Source organism: Aegilops tauschii, chromosome 1, assembly GCF_002575655.3.
Source record: "Aegilops tauschii subsp. strangulata cultivar AL8/78 chromosome 1, Aet v6.0, whole genome shotgun sequence".
Taxonomy (NCBI): domain Eukaryota; kingdom Viridiplantae; phylum Streptophyta; class Magnoliopsida; order Poales; family Poaceae; genus Aegilops; species Aegilops tauschii.
Genome location: NC_053035.3, coordinates 505,106 through 523,857, shown reverse-complemented (window position 1 = coordinate 523,857; position 18,752 = coordinate 505,106). Strand labels below are relative to the sequence as shown.

The 18,752-nt window shown below is 41.5% G+C and overlaps 2 protein-coding genes across 2 annotated transcripts; both read left to right on the top strand.

Moving 5' to 3' along the window:
• Nucleotides 1-1,228: 1,228 nt before the first annotated feature.
• Nucleotides 1,229-11,213, top strand: LOC109734584 (wall-associated receptor kinase 5-like). Its single transcript, XM_045230178.1, has 2 exons — nt 1,229-1,551; nt 10,558-11,213. The coding sequence occupies exons 1-2, from the start codon at nt 1,230-1,232 to the stop codon at nt 11,211-11,213; spliced, it is 978 nt and encodes a 325-aa protein (XP_045086113.1). The 5' UTR covers nt 1,229.
• Nucleotides 11,200-13,949, top strand: LOC123493421 (wall-associated receptor kinase 5-like). The gene is made up of 3 exons (XM_073501541.1): nt 11,200-11,914; nt 12,220-12,369; nt 12,463-13,949. The coding sequence occupies exons 1-3, from the start codon at nt 11,326-11,328 to the stop codon at nt 13,710-13,712; spliced, it is 1,989 nt and encodes a 662-aa protein (XP_073357642.1). The 5' UTR covers nt 11,200-11,325; the 3' UTR covers nt 13,713-13,949.
• The last annotated feature ends 4,803 nt before the right edge of the window (nt 13,950-18,752 follow it).

The following is an 18,752-nucleotide window of genomic DNA, read 5'->3' as shown; positions in this document are numbered from 1 at the left end:
TTGTGTGGGTGGTGGAGCGAGTGGTCTCACACAAAGTCAACACCCTACAGCCGAGTTAATTGGTAATGTGAGTCCAGAAATACCTCTGTAATACGGTCTTGCACATGCATTACAGAGGAGGGAAACGAATATCGGTTGTGTGCCTTACATTTGCGGCATGCAGTTGGGAGATCTTTTGTTGGAAGAACTTATCCAAATTCCAATTGCGCGTCTAGGTATTTCAATACATACCAATATTAAAAAGGAAAAAAATCCATTTTGAGCCCTAAACTATGGTGCTTGGTCAGACTTGAACGTTGTACTTGGAAACCGGCTATATTAAATTCTGAACTTCATAAAACCTTTTAAGTTGAGCGCTAACTTGGTTTGAATAGTCATTTTACATTTCGGATAGCTTAGAAGTATCATCAACTAAACATAGTAACGAACATTATTGAAGGAACAGTAAAATAATTTTTTCAGACCACAGTTACCTCTTAAGGCATATGTCACTTAACATAATGATTTTTGTGAACATATGTAGAGTTTTCTTATGAATTGTCTGAAATCAGATCAATAAGTCAACCTTTCTATCCTTCAAAAAAAATCAAAATCAAAATAAAGTCAACATTGCTATAGTCTTGACGTTGATAAATTAAGTTGAGTGTGAAATAAGCAGCTAGGCATAATTTTTCCTTCCTTTCATTTTGCCGGGAACACAGCATAATCGACGGGGCCAAATATCCAAATAGCAAACACAACATGCATAGTGAACTTTGTTACTGCAGAAAGCCACCAAATCTATATGAAAGGGAACTCGTGTTGCAGCAGAAGCACAACGGAGGAAAACTTATTAAACCATACAATTAGCATTCATCATTTCACAGTCTCCCGTTTGGAAGCTCAACACAAACCCCTTAACTGCCCTCTGAAAGATTTAGTTAAGGTGATGTTGTGATGGCATTTGCGGTGTGGACTCAACGACGGCTTTTTCAAGTTTGTCCAGTTATTCATGTGATCCATGAGTTTTGGAAATTCTTGCCTCTTGTCGGCAACGAATCCTAGGTTCTCCATGTTGCTTTTCTCTCACAAGATGGCACGGCAGTTCCACCGCATGTGGCCACTCCTGACAACATCTGCCGGGAATCTATTTATCATCTGCACTATAAAGCAGCAAGAAAGCAACGACGTTGTGGCGGCCATCCCAAGGAAAACCTTTTCTCCCAAACATATTGTGTGCAGTATTAGAGATGATTGTTCACTTGTGGAAGGTGGAGATGAGCCTCTTCGGCGTAGTTCTTCCTCTGCTCCTACTTGTTTGTAGTGCAGCACCAACGGTGCACGCTTCCAACAGCAATATGAACATCCCATCCGCTGCCACGCTCACCGGTTGCCAAAGAAGATGCGGGAATCTCACCTTCGACTATCCCTTTGGCATCGGCTCGGCCCGTTGCTTCCGGCAGCCCGACTTCAAGCTCATCTGCAACAACGCCACGCAAACCCCAAGGCTCTTCCTCCAGGACGGCGCCACGGAGGTCATTAACGACATCGACATTGATTCTGATTTCACAGGTAATGCTCCCGGCATGGCGTACTAATCTATTACTCATTATTATCACTATATTATAAGTGGTTGTTGATGTCCAATTGACATTCCAAATCCCCCTTGACTGGTTACAATGGGAAGTAACCTAAACTAGGAAGGGCATCTTCAACCCTGACCCCCAAATTTGCCCGGTCATTTTTACACGGACAGGGAGGGACAATCCATGGACACGGATGCGGGAGCAGGCCATCCAAAGTTGCCCACATACATTTCAACTATAGTTCAACTAAGCCGAATGAAACTCATGCAAACACGACATAATTCACTTAAATTTGGACGTAATATACATAAAAAATGCATGTATATATATATATATATATATATATATATATATATATATATATATATATATATATATTATATATTGAAAAAAGAGCAATTTGAGCTAGCCTTCCGCCAACTAAGGCTTGGCCTAGAGTTGCGTTCCTCCAACGCCATGGAATTATACCATAATGACCTAATATCTGTTTATGAAAATTGACGTACTAATACTATGACCTTTCGCCAACTAACCTCATGACATACAATGGCTTCCACCAACTAAACGAAATCAATTCATGCATGATTTAATTTGCTCTCTTTCCACCAAAACATTAGGGGCCTTTCGCCAAATAGTAGTGATGGTGTGGATACGTCGTGGCTTTCCACTGTCCAGACAGATGTCCGGACTGCCGCAAAGCCCCTACATTTATCTACGGTTTGTGGAAAAAGGTGTGATCGGACTGCTCAACGGACTAATACAGGCCCGCGTTGGATGGCACAAGACGTCCAGACATCACGGTCTGGACGTATGCGGGCGGTTTGAGGATCGGCATTGAAGATGCCCTAACATGCATATGTTACTAGTTTATCTATGTTATCTTCACAGTTGGTAGTAACATATGTAAGATGTCATCTACGCCTTATGTTATGTTATCATATTTATGTTACCATAAATATCTCTCCCCTAAATAACTACTTGCCGCTTAAGCAAAATAACCTTATGGTTTGATGTGTTATGTTACTTACTAGCTAAATTACTGTCACTATGGCCAGCCTAGGTTGCTGGTAGCGGGACGTATCATATATTAGTACCATGCATTTGTTACTAGTCTATGATACTATGTTCATAGTGCATAGCATCTCACAGTGATTTTATTTATTGTCATGCATGACACATATTAGTATTTCATGTAATCTCATACAATATCATATCATGATATTAAACCCTCTCTTTTCTCGTTTAATTGTGTGTCACCTCAGCAAAAACATGTAGTTGAGATGCATGATACTACATATGATACTTCCATTCTGACCGGACTTAATAAACAACTAACCTCCAAAAGCGTATAATACTCCCTCCATTCCCTTATACAAGGTCACAAACTCAAATTACAGGTACCTAGGTAAAATTTAATGACTATTTTGCAAGCCAACTTTTCTTCTTGTTAACTGGGATCATTAATACGCCCGCATGCATGCAAGAAAGGAACGAGAAGGAAGTAGCACGGTGTCATTATAACTACATGCATGCAAGTATTAAATAAGTTGCTAATACGAGAAAACGTCATTAAATTTTGCCTCGGTTACTGTTAGTGGCCTTGTATAGATGCAAAATGTATTTTTCATCGTGGCCTTGTATAAGGGAATGGAGGGAGTACATTTAATAGTAGTGGTGTAACAAAAATAATAGTGCATACATTCAATAGTAGTGGTGTAACAAAAATAATAGTAGTGCATACCATAGAATTAAATGTACTATAATTTATACGTAAATCAAGAAAAGGATCAAATCGCTTCCCACCACAGCTTCCAAAAGCATTTCAAGAGTTAATTACACTTTTAATAGTAGTGGTGTAACATAAACGTACATATTCATATAAAAACATGAAAAATGACACAAAATAGACATACAACTTGTATTTTAGGTACATTTGCATACATTTTCTGTCACCTGCCGTTATCTCTGCGTACATGGCACGTCAGCATGGCAGTGACCGTTCTCTGCCGGTGCGTGGTTCCATGCATGATGGGTTCCATTTTTGGATTATCTTATTTCCATTAGGCATCCTATGCACGTATGGATGGTGGGCCATGTTTGCGGCAGTAGCTGTGGGCTACCTGACGGCAGTCTGAGATAGTAAAGCCGAGGTGTTGCACACAAACGACTGCCGTGAAGGGCTGTGGTACAAGAAGTGTCGCGAGTACCTTTTTCTTTAAGTTAAAACGAAGTAAATAAAATGGGGTTGTGCTCCATTCTACAAGTTTTGTTTCTCGAGAATTGATACCATTCACGTTTTTTGAGAAAGAACATGTTCATATCTCACTTTTCTAAGTGACATTCGTCAACACTCGGCACACGGGCTGACAGAAAATAGCGGACAATATTTAGCTATTGGTTCTTTGATTTGGTTTTTTGCATGTGTTTAAAATATGTGCATTTGGCAATTAAGAACTTGTCATGGGCCATTTCTAAATATGTTCATCGTGAACGGAATAATATTCGACTTGTCTCAAAAAAATGTTCATTGTGTATTTTTAAAAAGTTGATCATGTATCAAAAATGTTTATTGTGCAATTAGAACAAAAAAGGTATATTATATTTGAAACGTTTATCATTATTTTTTTGGCTTTTCTAGTTTCATTTTCTATCTATGTTTATTTTATTGCAGTTCTTTATTCTTCATTTGCAGTCAAAAATTGTTCACACACATTACAAAAATCTTCTTACAATATTTTCAAATATACTCATAGTGTATTCTAAAAAATATTTGGCGTGTAATTCAGAAATGTCCATGTTATGAACATCTGAGCCGGTGTGTGACTTTACGTCTACAAATACAACAGCGGTAACGAACAGCCTATGATCGTGCTCAGAAAATAACTTTCGGACTTGCCCATCCTATCTCCATCTCTCTATATATACTACTTAAAAAGAATGCGAGGTTTCATGTTTTACTTTTTTTTCACCACCTCTTTGTTCAACATTTCCCGTATGATAATCAATCACTCTAACTTACTTATCTTCTGAATCTAATTTTAATTTACTTACCAAATTCTCATTCAAATATAAAATAAATCACAGGAAAATTTTAATAAATATTTATTTACGCAATCACATCAATACGGGCAGGTAAATCACAAGCTAGCGTACTTTATTAATGTCCCGTTGAAAGGCACGCGCATTGTTCTAGTCTAAATAAATGCATGGTGGTCAAGTTTTTTTGGGAAGATGCATAATAATAAATTTTTTAGAATCAAATACATAGTAATTGAGTTGGGACTAAAAGCAAAATCTCTAATTAAGTTGTACTCTTTGCAAAGGTCACTCAAACCTCCCAGCGCACTTGTCGCAACCTGAAACTTTTCCTTTTCTTTTGTTTACATTCGTTTATTCAAAATATTTTATCTCTTCAACCATGCATTCAAATCTCAAACCGTTTTCACTGTTGAGATTTTTCGGATCGAGATCCCATATTAATAGGTTTCGACGAATATTCTGTTTTTTGAAAAAAACTTATCCAGGCACAACTGACCTCTTATGGAAGCAAATATATACCTCCACGAGAAGTAATTCTATGCCTCTTGGGTAAGAAAAAAACATATATTTTCTTATTTTCGAGAGGCACGACTGCAGAAAAACATGTTTTTTAATATTTTCCTAGAGGTACGACTGTGTCTCTCGTGGAAGCAAACTAGTGCCTTCACGAGAAGTAAATTTGTGCCTCTCGCTGAAGAAAAAATATACATTTCCCTATTTTTCGAGATGCACGACTGTGTCTCTCGCGGAAGAGAATCCGTGCCTCCGTAAGAAGTAAAATTGTGCCTCTTGCGTTCGATTTTTTTTAGCCTAAGAAAATCCGCGGGAAACCGATAAGCCGAAATAACTGAAAAATCATCTAAAAGCAGAAAACACATACGGATAAGTAAAAATAGAAAAAACAAAATTAGAAGAGAGCGCCCATAGTTGGCTGCAGGTTCACAGGTCGAGGGTCCGTTCCCTGACCCGGGGTCGTTAAAGCCAGACCGCTGGTCGGGAACGAGGTCGGGTCGAGCAGGTTTGATGGATGGATCGCGATCCCGACCGATGGGTGCTCCGCTAGATCGGTCTGCAGGCAGTGGAGGAGTTATCGAGGAATTTAGCTTACTAGGGCACTTGGCAATCGTGCACCACCGACGGACAACCGGAGTCCGCCGTTACTCCATCCGCCATACGCTACTCGCCTGGCGGCAGCCGGCCGGCCATCAAGCTTTCCGTTGTTGTATACGTCCTCTCCCGTGCCACTCCCGCCAATGATGATACGGCATGCGCGAGCGGTGAGCCGCTTGATAATCCGATGGTGGAGGGAGGAGGAGTGCCCTGAAGGCTTGGAGTTTGAAGATGGATCCATGGGGGATAGGTCCGCTGGAGCTTTGCACGCGAACAATGGAGAAAAGAGCATCGGAATTACTACCCGGGGGCCGGGGGCGGCGAGTGTGAAGGAAAACTGGCAGATGAGACAATGATCAGGGCGTACTATTCACCGCACATGTGGCCTCATTTCCTTTAATCGTACGAGTACTTGCTAAGATTAAGATTTTTTTTTTCGGTGTGCTAAGATTAAGATTCTTAGATTAAAATAAGTTAAATGTAAATTTTCTGGCGGGATTCCCTCCCTGCAAATTGGGAAATATATAACTATATATCGTAATATTTTTAGAGGAATATCTTAATCTTTGGATCTTGTACCACCATGGTACCGGGGTCATCGACCGAAAACTTTTTGGATCGCGATCCACATCTCCAATTAGCGTACCAATGAAGTATACCCCAGTCACACCACGTTCCGGAAGGGTGGCGAGCCTCGACCTGGAACCCCGTTCCTCGACCCAGTCAACCTGAATTTCTGGCAACTATGGGAGTGTCCAGAGCGCGACATGTGATGGCGGAGCGTCAAGTGACGCGCTCTTAGACTACCAAAAGTGACCCTTGCCGGAGCTTCCGAAGGAGTACTCACTGATTAGTAATTTTTTTTGAGGTGAACTCGCTGATTAATTGCTCTTGACTAAATGTTTCAAACGTGCCTCATAGGCCAATGGGCCTTAAAGGGCTAGCTTAGGAATTTTTTTTTTAAATGAAGGCGTACCACATCCTCTGCATCATAATGATACATGTAGCCATCTGATTAAAAATCCACAAAGTAGCAGAAAGTCATAAAAGTATTACAGCTCGCAAGCGGAGCGAAACAAAAGAAACAAGAAAAGTACAAGCTGACAATAGCCCCTAGACTCCTATCCTGTTAATACGAAGGAGAAGCTCCCTAGACTCCTATCCTGTTATGCGACCGCCATCTGAACCGGTTGAATATAGCCTGTGCTACCATCCCCCACTGATTGCACCCAGTAACCAAAGGCTCCCTGGAGTCCATAGGAGTGAGTAAGGACCACGTACGGATCCATGTGGTAGCTCTGAAGATGACCTGCATGAAAGTTAAAGTGTGTTGTCTGTTAAAAATTATATCATTTCTACAATTTCATATAGCCCACAAAAGCGCACATATTCCAATCCGAATTCTTGCCGCAGTAGTATGCTCAACCCCCGCTAACCACGTCCCAAACAACGACTCAATGTCAACTGGAGGATTAATTTGAAGGCTATATGAATCATTCTCCAAAGCAATTTGGCGAGTGGGCATTCAAGGAATAAATGTTGTATTGTTTCATCATGATCACAAAAACAACACCGCGAACTATACCTACCCATCGCCTTTTGATTAAGTTGTCCGTGGTGAGTATTACTTGCTTGTGGACGAACCACATGAAGATTTTAATGCGCAAGGGAACCTTAACCCGCCAGATATGCAACGATCTTGAGATTGGGCCAGAATTAATCAAATCCATATAAAAATATTCCACCGTAAATACCCATTTTTGGCTAACTTCCATTGCGTCGAATCCGGCTGGTCGGAGAGTTGAATCTCTATCAATCTCCGAACCAAGTGCATCCAGGCAGTCCATCTCTCACCAACTAACGCACGTCTGAACTGAATATTCAAGGGAGTCGTTTGGAAAACTGTGCCTACGTAATCCTCCTTAGGTTGCACAATGTTATAAAGGATGGGATATTGTATGGCCAGGGGCGTCTCTCCTAACCATGTATCCTTCCAAAATCTTGTTGACATCCCATTGCCAACCAATAGTTTGACCCTACGAATGAACAAGTCTTTCATTCCAGAATGGCGAGTCAGTTGGCCTCATGGTAACCTGGGCAAGCTTTTCGACTGTAAATATTTATTGCGCAGAATTTGTGCCCACATATCCTCCGGCTCTGTCTCTAACCTGTAGAGCCATTTGCTCATAAGGCATTTATTCTTAATTTCTAAGTTCTCAATACCGAGACCCCCCTGGTCTTTTGGTCGGCAAATGAATCCCATCGCGCGAGACGGTATTTCCTCTTGGCCTCATCAGACTGCCAGAAGAATCAAGATATGAAGAAATCAAGTCGCTTCTGAACCCCTTTCGGAATTTCAAAGAACGAAAGCAAGAACATCGGCATAATAGTCAGTACAGAGTTAATCAGCACTAGCCGACCTCTATATGACATAAGCTTGCCCTTCCAGCAGCTAAGTTTTTTTTCAATTCGATCTTGGATACACTTTCATTCTTTATTTTATAACTTACGATGATGAATCGGTATGCCCAAATAACTGAATGGTAAAGAACCTAATTCACACCCGAACAATTGTCTATACGTGTTTTGCTCGTCTTTGGCCTTCCCAAAACAAAACAACTCGCTCTTGTGGAAGTTTATCTTTAAACCAGACAATTGTTTGAAGATACATAAAATAAGTTTCATATTACGTGCCTTAGCAATATCATATTCCATGAATAAGATAGTGTCGTCGGTATACTGTAAGATGGATACTCCTCCATCGACCAGGTGAGGAACTAACCCCTCCACATGACCATGCTGCTTGGCCCTGCCAGTAAGAATGGCCAACATATCGGCCACCAATATTAAACAAGAGAGGAGACATGGAATCCCCTTGTCTCAACCCCTTGTGTGTCTGAAAGTAATGACCGATGTCATCGTTAACCTTAATTCCGACACTACCCCTCTGGACTTGGGAACCCACTTGGTCACGCCAGGCCTCACTAAATCCTTTCATGCGCATTGCATGCTAAAGGAAAGGCCACTTAACTCTATCATGCGCCTTCTCAAAATCCACTTTGAAGATAACCCCATCTAGTTTCTTCGAGTGAATCTCATGTAGCGTTTCATGCAAAACGACCATCCCTTCAAGTATATGTCGCCCTGGCATGAACGCTGTCTGGCTCAGTTGTACTACTGAATGAGCAATTTGTGTCAATCTATTGGTACCAACCTTTGTGAATATTTTGAAACTCACGTTAAGAAGACATATGGGCCTGAATTGTTCGATCCGAACTGCCTCTTCTTTCTTCGGCAACAGCGTAATCATACCGAAGTTTAGATGAAATAACTCTAAATGACCGTAAAAGAAATCATGAAACATAGGCATAAGATCACCCTTAATAATATGCCAACATCTTTTATAGAATTCAGCTGGAAACCCATCTGGTCCCAGTGCTTTATTCGGTTTCATTTGTGAGATTGCATCCAGAACCTCTTTCTCAGTAAGCGGTGCAGAGAGAATATCATTCTCCTCTGCCTGTATCTGAGGTATATCTCCAATAATAGATTCATCTAGCGCCACCGTGCTTGTTTCCGGAGGCCCAAAAAGTTGTTTATAGTAATTAGAGATATAGGCTTTCAGATTCTCATGCCCCATAATTATCCTCTTGTCCTGTTCGAGCTGTATGATTTTCTTCTTCCTATGTTTACCATTTGCAATCATATGGAAGAACTGTGTATTGTCATCCCCTTAGACAACCTTAAGCACTTTAGCACGCAATGCCCACTTGAGCTCCTCCTCTCTCAGGAGAGCTCGTAAGCCTTGCTCAGCATCAGACTTGGATCTTTGCTCATTAACCGTAAGAAGGTTACCTTCAGCTTTTAAATGCAGCGCTTCAATTTATTGAGTGAGTCGCTCTTTTTCTTGTTTGTAAATTCCGCTCTCGTTTCTGGCCCAACCTCGCAAAAACTGTCTGAGATGTCTAATTTTATTCGCGTGCAATGATCTCCAAAAAGTTTTCCTTCTCGAACAACCCTAGTTCGAAAGAGAAAGCATTTTTGTTCGCAACATGTATGGCCTCTCCCGAGTCTACAAAAAGTGGTGTGTGGTCTGAGATCGCTCTCTGCATCGCATGAACCGACACCAAAGGGTACATTTGTTTCCATTCCACACTAGCGAGTACCCTATCCAACTTCTGATAAGTCGGAGTGGGCAACGAATTGGCCCATGTAAATTGTCTACCAGTGAGCTCAATTTCTGTCAAATTAAAACCCTCGATAATCATGTTAAACATCATAGACCAACGTCCATCAAAATTGTCATTATTCTTTTCATCTCTCCTTCGAATTATATTAAAGTCCTCACCGACTAGGATTGGCAGAGTTTCATCTCCACAGATCCGCACCAATTCGGCTAAGAAAACTGGTTTGAGTTCAGGTTGTGCTGCCCCATATACAGCCACAAGAGACCATCAGAAACCATCCAATTTTGATCTCACCCGAAACTTAACCGCAAAATCTCCCGGAACAACGTTGAGCACCTCAAGTGTCTCACACCGAACCCCTAGTAATATCCCACCGGATCTTCCTCTAGAGGTAAGACGTGCCAGTCAAAATCAATTCCTCCGGATAGATTTCCAAGGAACTGTGAGGTAAAGTTATCTCGTCATGTTTCCAATGCTGCAATAAAATCTAATTGTTGCTCTATCGTTGTCTTCGGCTAGTTTAGGAATGTATTCATACACAGTTCAGTTCACTATAGTTTTCTCGGTTGTTTTGGAGCCGAGACTCTTGTGTTCTTTCCAGTTATTCTCGCTAAAATTCCGTGTGCTTTGCTCATGAAGTTGTTTTCTCATGACAGATTTAAGAGTCGCATTTTCACGTTATATCGTCATGAGCTCTGGCGTCAATGTCTATAACATGACATGGAAAGCTCCCGGGAGATCTTTATATTTGTGGTTTGCCGAATTAAACATCACAGCCTGTGACCTGGATGTATTCCAGTTGCTCGATGGAACTGACACAAATGCCGCCCAAGACTCGGATTCAAATTCGATGGTGCTGCTTTGTACAGTGACCTGCCCTAACATGGAAATAGCGGAGACCTCTGTTCCTAGGCAGGACTGCAATGGTACCGGATGTTGCTCCAGCTCGCACCTTATTATTCCTGCTCGCACCTTGCAGCTTCGGTTTGTCCGCCATGGCGGGGCGGAGCTGGACCGTAACCGAAGCTCACTCTGGGACGGAATCAATATAACTACTAATTATGCCATGATTACTTGGAGTATCATGGATCATGCAACAGGCGCCACCACCCTGGTTAACACGACCAACAACGCCTGTGTCAGCAATCACAGCAAGCCGATCCAAAATACTTTTGCATTTGGTCGCTGTTATAATTGCATTTGCGATAATGGGTATAAAGGCAATCCCTACATAATCGATGGATGCTTGCGTGATGGAGGTAATTTACCTGCTCCATCCCCGCATAGCTCTGTTTTCTTTTTTCTGTTTTAGCATTAAGATAACATTAGTTTGTGTTCGTTTCAATATATGTAGAAAAACTTAGTGATAAGACTCAATCAAGTAACGGCAACACACACTTCCTCCCCACTGGAAATCCAACTGCATGCCTAATTATACCTGCATACATATGTACACAAATGAAGCCAAACAAATTGGATTTGGTGTGTATAAACAGCTGTACATTTCTGATGAATCTCTTCATTTCATTCTGAAAATAGGGTATAATCCGGTCCAACGAAAGGCAAAGTGCTCTCGATGGTGTGGAAACATCAGTGTTCCATTTCCATTTGGCCTAGAAGAAGGCTGTTCTGCAAGGAAGCTATTTCAGCTCAACTGTACCAACATGTTGACGTCCAGCCTCCAACTAAACGATGATCATCATGTCACGAACATAAGTGTTGACGATGGACTCGTGGACATCGAAGACACGTCAAGTTACCAGCGTGATATGTATGCGATGCATGTATCCGAGGAACCTGAACTCTATATTGGTTTTGGGGAATCGGCATCTGTGCAATGGGCCGTTGCTGGTCTGACATGCCGAGAGGCACAACAGAACACGTCTAGATACGCATGTGTCAGCATCCATAGCACTTGCTTAGCCGTCTACTCAAAGGATGGTTACATCGGTTATCGGTGCAAATGCATGCCTGGCTTCAAAGGAAATCCGTATATCCGAAATGGCTGTAAAGGTTCTCTCTCTGTGTGTGTGTGTCTCTCTCTCTCTCTCTCTCTATATATATATATATATATATATATATATATATATATATATATATATATATATATCATAAACATTTATATGTTTAGATAATAATAATAATAATGGACCTTAATGGTAGTACGGCAGGAAAGCAATCATGAGTTTCTCTTTGAAGGATTTTGAAGTGAATACATATAGGAATTTCTAAACTCCCGAAGTAGGCATGATCTCCATTCCCAGTATCATATTCCGTAAATTTTTATCATGTTAATTCTTACTGATATGTGGTTGCAGATATTGACGACTGCAAGAAACAAGACATTTGCAAAGGAGTATGCAATAATACTATAGGAACATACTATTGTACCGATTGTCCTGGGAATACACAGTATGATACTACAACAGTGCAGTGCACCTTTACCAAGAAGCAAAATCTTCTACTGGGTAAGTTTTATGTACTAGTTGCTTAATCTTACAGTGAACATGAACAAGAAAAAAAGCAGCACAATACTAAGGTAACATAGTATATCATTTCAGGTGTTGGCATTGGGCTTAGCAGTGGCTTCGGTGTTCTACTTCTCAGCTCAATTACTATAGTTCTTGTTCGTAGATGGAAAAGGGACATCCAAAAGCAACTGCGAAGGAATCATTTTCGAAAGAACCAAGGCCTTCTGCTGGAACAACTAATATCATCGGATGAAAATGCAAGTGACAAGACCAAGATTTTCACTTTGGAAGAACTAGAGAAGGCAACAAATAACTTTGATGCTACACGTATACTGGGTCGTGGAGGGCATGGTATGGTGTACAAAGGCATCTTGTCCAACCAACATGTGGTGGCGATAAAAAGGTCTAAGAACATCGATGAAGGTGAGATCAGTCAATTTATTAATGAGGTAGCAATTCTCTCACAAATAAACCACCGAAATATAGTAAAACTTTTTGGATGTTGTCTTGAAACTGAGGTCCCACTATTAGTTTATGACTTTGTTCCCAATGGCTCGTTATATGAAATTCTACATTCCAATTCAAGTAGTGGCTGTTTCTTGTTGTCATGGGAGGACTGCCTAAGAATTGCCACGGAAGCTGCAGCAGCTCTATATTATCTCCACTCGGCAGCTTTGGTGTCAGTCTTTCACCGTGATGTCAAATCTTCTAATATACTACTAGATGCAAACTACACTGCTAAAGTTTCAGATTTCGGTGCTTCAAGATTGGTTCCTATTGATCAAACCCATGTTGTTACAAATGTACAAGGTACATTTGGGTACTTGGATCCAGAATATTACCATACTGGGCAACTAAACGAGAAGAGTGATGTATATAGTTTTGGTGTGGTACTTGTGGAGCTACTTCTGAGAAGGGAGCCTATATTTACAACTGAGTCAGGCTCAAAGGAAAATTTGGCCAATTACTTTCTTTCGGAGATAAAAGTTAGGCCAATCAAAGAGATAGTGGCTGCTCAAATTTGTGAGGAAGCGACCGAAGAAGAGATTAAAAGTGTTGCCTCACTTACGGAGATGTGCTTGAGGCTCCGAGGTGAAGAGAGACCTACCATGAAAGAAGTCGAGATGACTTTGCAGTTGTTGCGAACTAAAAGGTCAAACTCATGCCATGCAAGTCCAGAAAATGATGAAGATATGCAACCACTCCAACGTACAAGAGCTGATGCTAGATGCAAGTCGCAGGCCATTAACTTGGGCAACGATGCTTATTCTGAGTCTCAAAACAACCAAAAATGCAACAGCTACAAACTGGAGTTAGGGTCAATTGGGTTACCACAGTAAGGGCCAATTTGTAATTTAAATCTCACATGAATTCTGGAGGAAAAGTTGCTTTCACTTAGACTGTAGTATATTTCTATTTCCTACGAAATTCCTATGAACATATTTTATTCCAAAAAGGACTGAAATATGTGTACCAGCTTCTCGGCCTTCCATCGTAATACCCCTAATCAGGGTGATTTTACATTTAATTTATCTTTCTTACCAAGTACAATGTACACTAGATCACTTGTTTCCAATTTTTCGATAATGGGCACTTTTATATAGCTATCTTCAATTTTATATACTGAAACTTATATATCTAGAAAGGACAAACCTGTAGTCGAGAGGATGGACTACTCACACCGCATCATGGGAGCAGCGGAGATCGATGTTGATGAAGAAGGTGACGATTAACCCTTCTGGCAAAGTATTGAACAAGACTGAAGATTGTTTTTTTTTTTGCCTCGGATCGAATGGGGTGGCTCGCACAATGAGTCGTCCTCGACTGGGAGCAAGAAATGGCTCTCCGAGGTGGAGGCGTGTCGGTGCGTCGGCTTTCGCCAAGACCCAGATGGCGCCGGCTTGGGTCCTCGCGAAGGATTGGGCTCTCGATCGGTTCAAGCCACTATGTAATCTTACACCCGCCATGGTGCCGACTCAACACCCATCACCTCATGGTCGGATTGGCCGAGTCTGAGCGCGCCATCCACCTCCAAGCCGAGGAGGTGGCCGAGTCTACATCGCGGTGTCATATGGTTCTTCCACCACTGGCGCAACGATGACGACGACAATGGAGCGGATGACAACGGAGGTTCCGGTGTCCTTGGAGGCCATGCCTACGACTTCAGCGTAAGCTACTTTCCTAGTTCAGTTTAAGTTTATGTCAAACTTGTTGAATTTCGTTCGTTTGCATATAATATATATCAATCAAACTTACTTAAATTTTGTTTGTTTGCCTATAATATATCAAATTTACTTAAATTTCGTTCAAAATTTGTGTTGGACTGGTCTCAAATGTGCAAACATTTTGTGATGACGCGGAAATTGAATGACAGCGTTGGAGATTCCCAGAGGAGCCAAGGCAGCTATCGGCCGGGGAAGCGGGGTGTGACTCGACTCATCAAGTGCTGGGTTTCGATTGTACCTGAGCTGATCAGCTTTTTTTTCAGAGTAGCGGGCTTCAGATGTTGAGCGTGCGTGTTGCGAATGAACTGGAAAATTGGCATCTTACATTGCCAGCCCACAGCTCTACTCTAGTTGAATCTGTTGAGCAGTTAATTTATTTGTAGATAAAATGCACAGTCTGTCCATTTCCCACTGTTTACTGTACATGCTTGCCGGAGGCAGCAATAGGCGGCCCCTGTGTATCTTGTCCGATTCGCAATCCAGTAGTATTATTTATTACTCCCTCTGTCCCATAATATAAGACATTTTTGCAAGAACATTTACCAGAGCTCAGTGACTGCGATGGCGTGATCCACTCCTACTCCTCCTATCTGATTATCATCAACATGAACCATCTCGGAATAAAAAAGGTTAGTTGGTAGCATCTGCTCCGCTCTGCTTATGTTTAAATCCGAAATCAGATCCACACCTTTAGGCACGCGAACCAGCACTGCCACATGACTACAAACTTCATGATAGTACTACTACTGCAGCTAATTAATATTCCAACAGCGCCACACGCTGAAATAATAGTACTCCCTCGGTCTCGGTGCATTAGGCATCTAACAAAAATCAAATAATCCCAAAATACTAAGGCGTGAAACAGTAATACTAGTTGCACGCATATTAATTAGACCCCATCTATTAATTGGAGGACCAATGCATGTAATTTCTGTGGCGCGCTATTGGGATTTCAAGAGGTCTTGTAATTAATAGCACGTTTTTAGTTGAGAAAAAAATGATGTGATTGGCTTCATCGGTGGTTCAATTTATTTTCTAGTCCAATCTCTTCGTGCCTAGGTTGCGGTGCATGTTCTAAGATGCCTAGTGCACCTGAATTCTCTCACACTGGATAGTAGTACCATGTACTAGTCAAATACGTCTGGTCCACTCCACTCTGAAAATGGCAGTGCGCAAACAAACATCACAAACCACACCAAGCCAACTGCATAGAGCTGAAACGTACCAGAAATAAAACGTACTGAATAGTTGTGCTTCGCTTTTGAACCAAAGGGCTGCGACGTCTTTCACAGTCTTGTCATGCCTACTGTCGTGATTGAAGCCAGACCATTAAAAATGTTTCTTTGCTTTCCTGAAACTTCAAATTTCAGCACCGAATGGACGAAGACACGAACTCGCGTGCAAGGAAATCTGAGAGAGGGGCACAAGTGCTTTGTGCTGCTCAAACTTCTGCAGCTTTTCTCGTCTTTTCTCTTCTCTTATTTGAAGATAACAATCTTGGACAAGAGAACGGTAAACATGGCCTCGTGCGAATCATGCCATACCACGACTCGGGGATAACGTGGGCGCACAGCACACGACATCACAAGAGGACATTGCACAAATAAACTCGTGGAGTTGTCCGCACTATGACATGGGAATTACACAACATTGTCTACCACATTGACCACTCTTTCATGTGTAAAGGGGGGAAAATGAAATCTACAATTAACATGAAAAGGTGCTAGATTCATTCAACACACTGGACAATGACTAGAGGAGGATCACTGGATGAGTGCTTGGTATGCCTCCCGCATGGTTGGCCTTGCTTGCGGACAAGATTCCAAGCAAGAAAAGGCCAGGTTGACGAGTAGAGCCAAGATATCCTCTTATGTTCTTTTTGGTGTTGTCGGCCGCTGGTCTAGAATATCTTTCACCATCACATCTTGTTCCCCGCTTGAGCTATCATCTAATAGAGCCCTTGGATGCTTGCCCACCACTAACTCTAGCAGAACCACGCCAAAGCTATAGAAGTCACATTTCTCACTCACAACAGATGTGTATGCCATTTCTGCACAATACCAAATTAAACATTAGAATTAGAAACGAAGTGGATAGAGATGAATGCTTCTGACTGGAGAAGGAAAGATATATTACTACATACCAGGAGCAATGTAGCCATATGTTCCTGCTAGTGCACTCCAGTTTGATGAATCGGGCTTAAGAATCCTTGCTGTGCCAAAATCTGAGACAAAAGCCTTCAAGGATGTATCAAGTAAGATGTTATTGCTTGTGATATCTCGATGTATTATAGGTGGAGTGCATTCATGGTGCAAATAAGATACTGCCTCAGCCACATCATTTGCAATAGCAATTCTCTTCTGCCAATCCAATTCCTTTGCTAGCACCTCATTTTCCAATGTCCTGTGGAGACTTCCCTGCTGAATGTAGTCATAGACTAGAAATTTATACGTTGGATAGGAGAAAAATCCATACGTTTTGACAATGCTTCGTTGTCAGATATGTGTTAAGATTTCCATTTCACTACGGAACCTTCTTTCACCATCAAACTCTTCTTCGGCCTGATGAAGCTTCTTCACAGCAACTAGCTGCCCGTCTTGGAGTTGTGCCTTGTAGACTTTGCCGTCTCCTCCTATTCCAATGATGTACTTATCATCAAAGTCTTATGGTGCCCTTACAATATCGTCAAATGCTAATCTTCCATCAAAATTCCAAACAGAGAATAGGTCCCTTGATTCAGTGGTAACACTTTCTTGTGGTTTTCTCTTCATACGAATAAGTATTATTATGACAACAGTTGCAGCAACAATGCTGAAACTCATCACAAGAACAATTGGCAAAAGCAAACCAAGTATCTTCCCCATTTTGTGAGCAGCTACTGGGGTTGAATAACAAGATGGCATGCTAGAGAGGTTACCACATAGACCTTTATTGGGAAGAAACCAACTTGTTGAAGCATTTTTTAGTAGCCTTGCTATTGGGATTGGTCCTTCCAAGTCGTTCTAAGACACATCGACTGTTGAAAGGCTCACCATGCTCGCAAAGGATGATGGGATGCTGCCACTAAACTGATTATGTGATAAATTCAGAAATTCCAGCATCTCCAACTTCCCGAGTTGCCGTGGTAACACACCAGTGAGGTTATTGTTGCTCGCATCTAGCATGTTGTTGTTGTTTGTCTTCAAGGATTGCAATTTCGTGCAGCCCCCTATTTCCTCAGGTATCAATCCACCCAGTCTATTACCAGATATATCAAGGTATCCTATGTTGCTTAGGTTTTGTATTTGTATGGGTATGTGTCCAGATAGTCGGTTCGATGATAGGTTCAGTATATATAGATTTGCTAAAGTACAAATTTCTGGTGGAATCTCACCGTTAAGATGATTAGAATCGAGTGATCATATTTTGTGCTAGACGTAATACGGTTAATTGGATACGTGCACCTAGATTATGTGAGATTTTCCCAGAGAATCTATTTGATGTCAAGCGCATGTCTTTTAGTTGTGGGTACACACCAAAATGTTGAGATAAATCTCCTGTATGACTAGTCTCCATATTTGTATATATTTTCTCTTCCGGTCCAGTCTACTATGTATCGAGCATTCGGCTTCCTATTACTGACTGGCACAGTCTTCCTATTACTGCAATTTAACTTCTACGAGTTTACAGTGTGTGTATAGGTAGTGGATGAAGAAGAAATGGGCAGCTTATTACACTGGAGGTGAGCAGTTGATAGATAGAAGATGGCAACACTTTCCTCCTTGGTTTAGGTTCCGTAACTACGTTAGTAACATGCACTGTCCGTACGTGCTCTGAAACTGTAAACTAACACTACTGTTTCATTGCTAATAAATTTCTTATGGAGTCTGGAGAATACCTGCTATTAGCCAGCCACAGGCTATTCCTTGACATCTTGTCCAATTGCCAACAACCTTGTGCCACTCCGCTTCTCCGACAGACAGACCCTCGCTTCTTTGACGGCATACACTGTTGAGTATCGTGATTATTAGGAAAGCTAGGATAGCGTAGGATATTATTCTACCTTGACTTGTACTCCAAGATGATTATATACTCCTATATATATTCCCATGAGCCTCAAGCAATACAACAACGAACTATTCCATCAATCTCTCTCCCTTCTAACATGGTATCAGT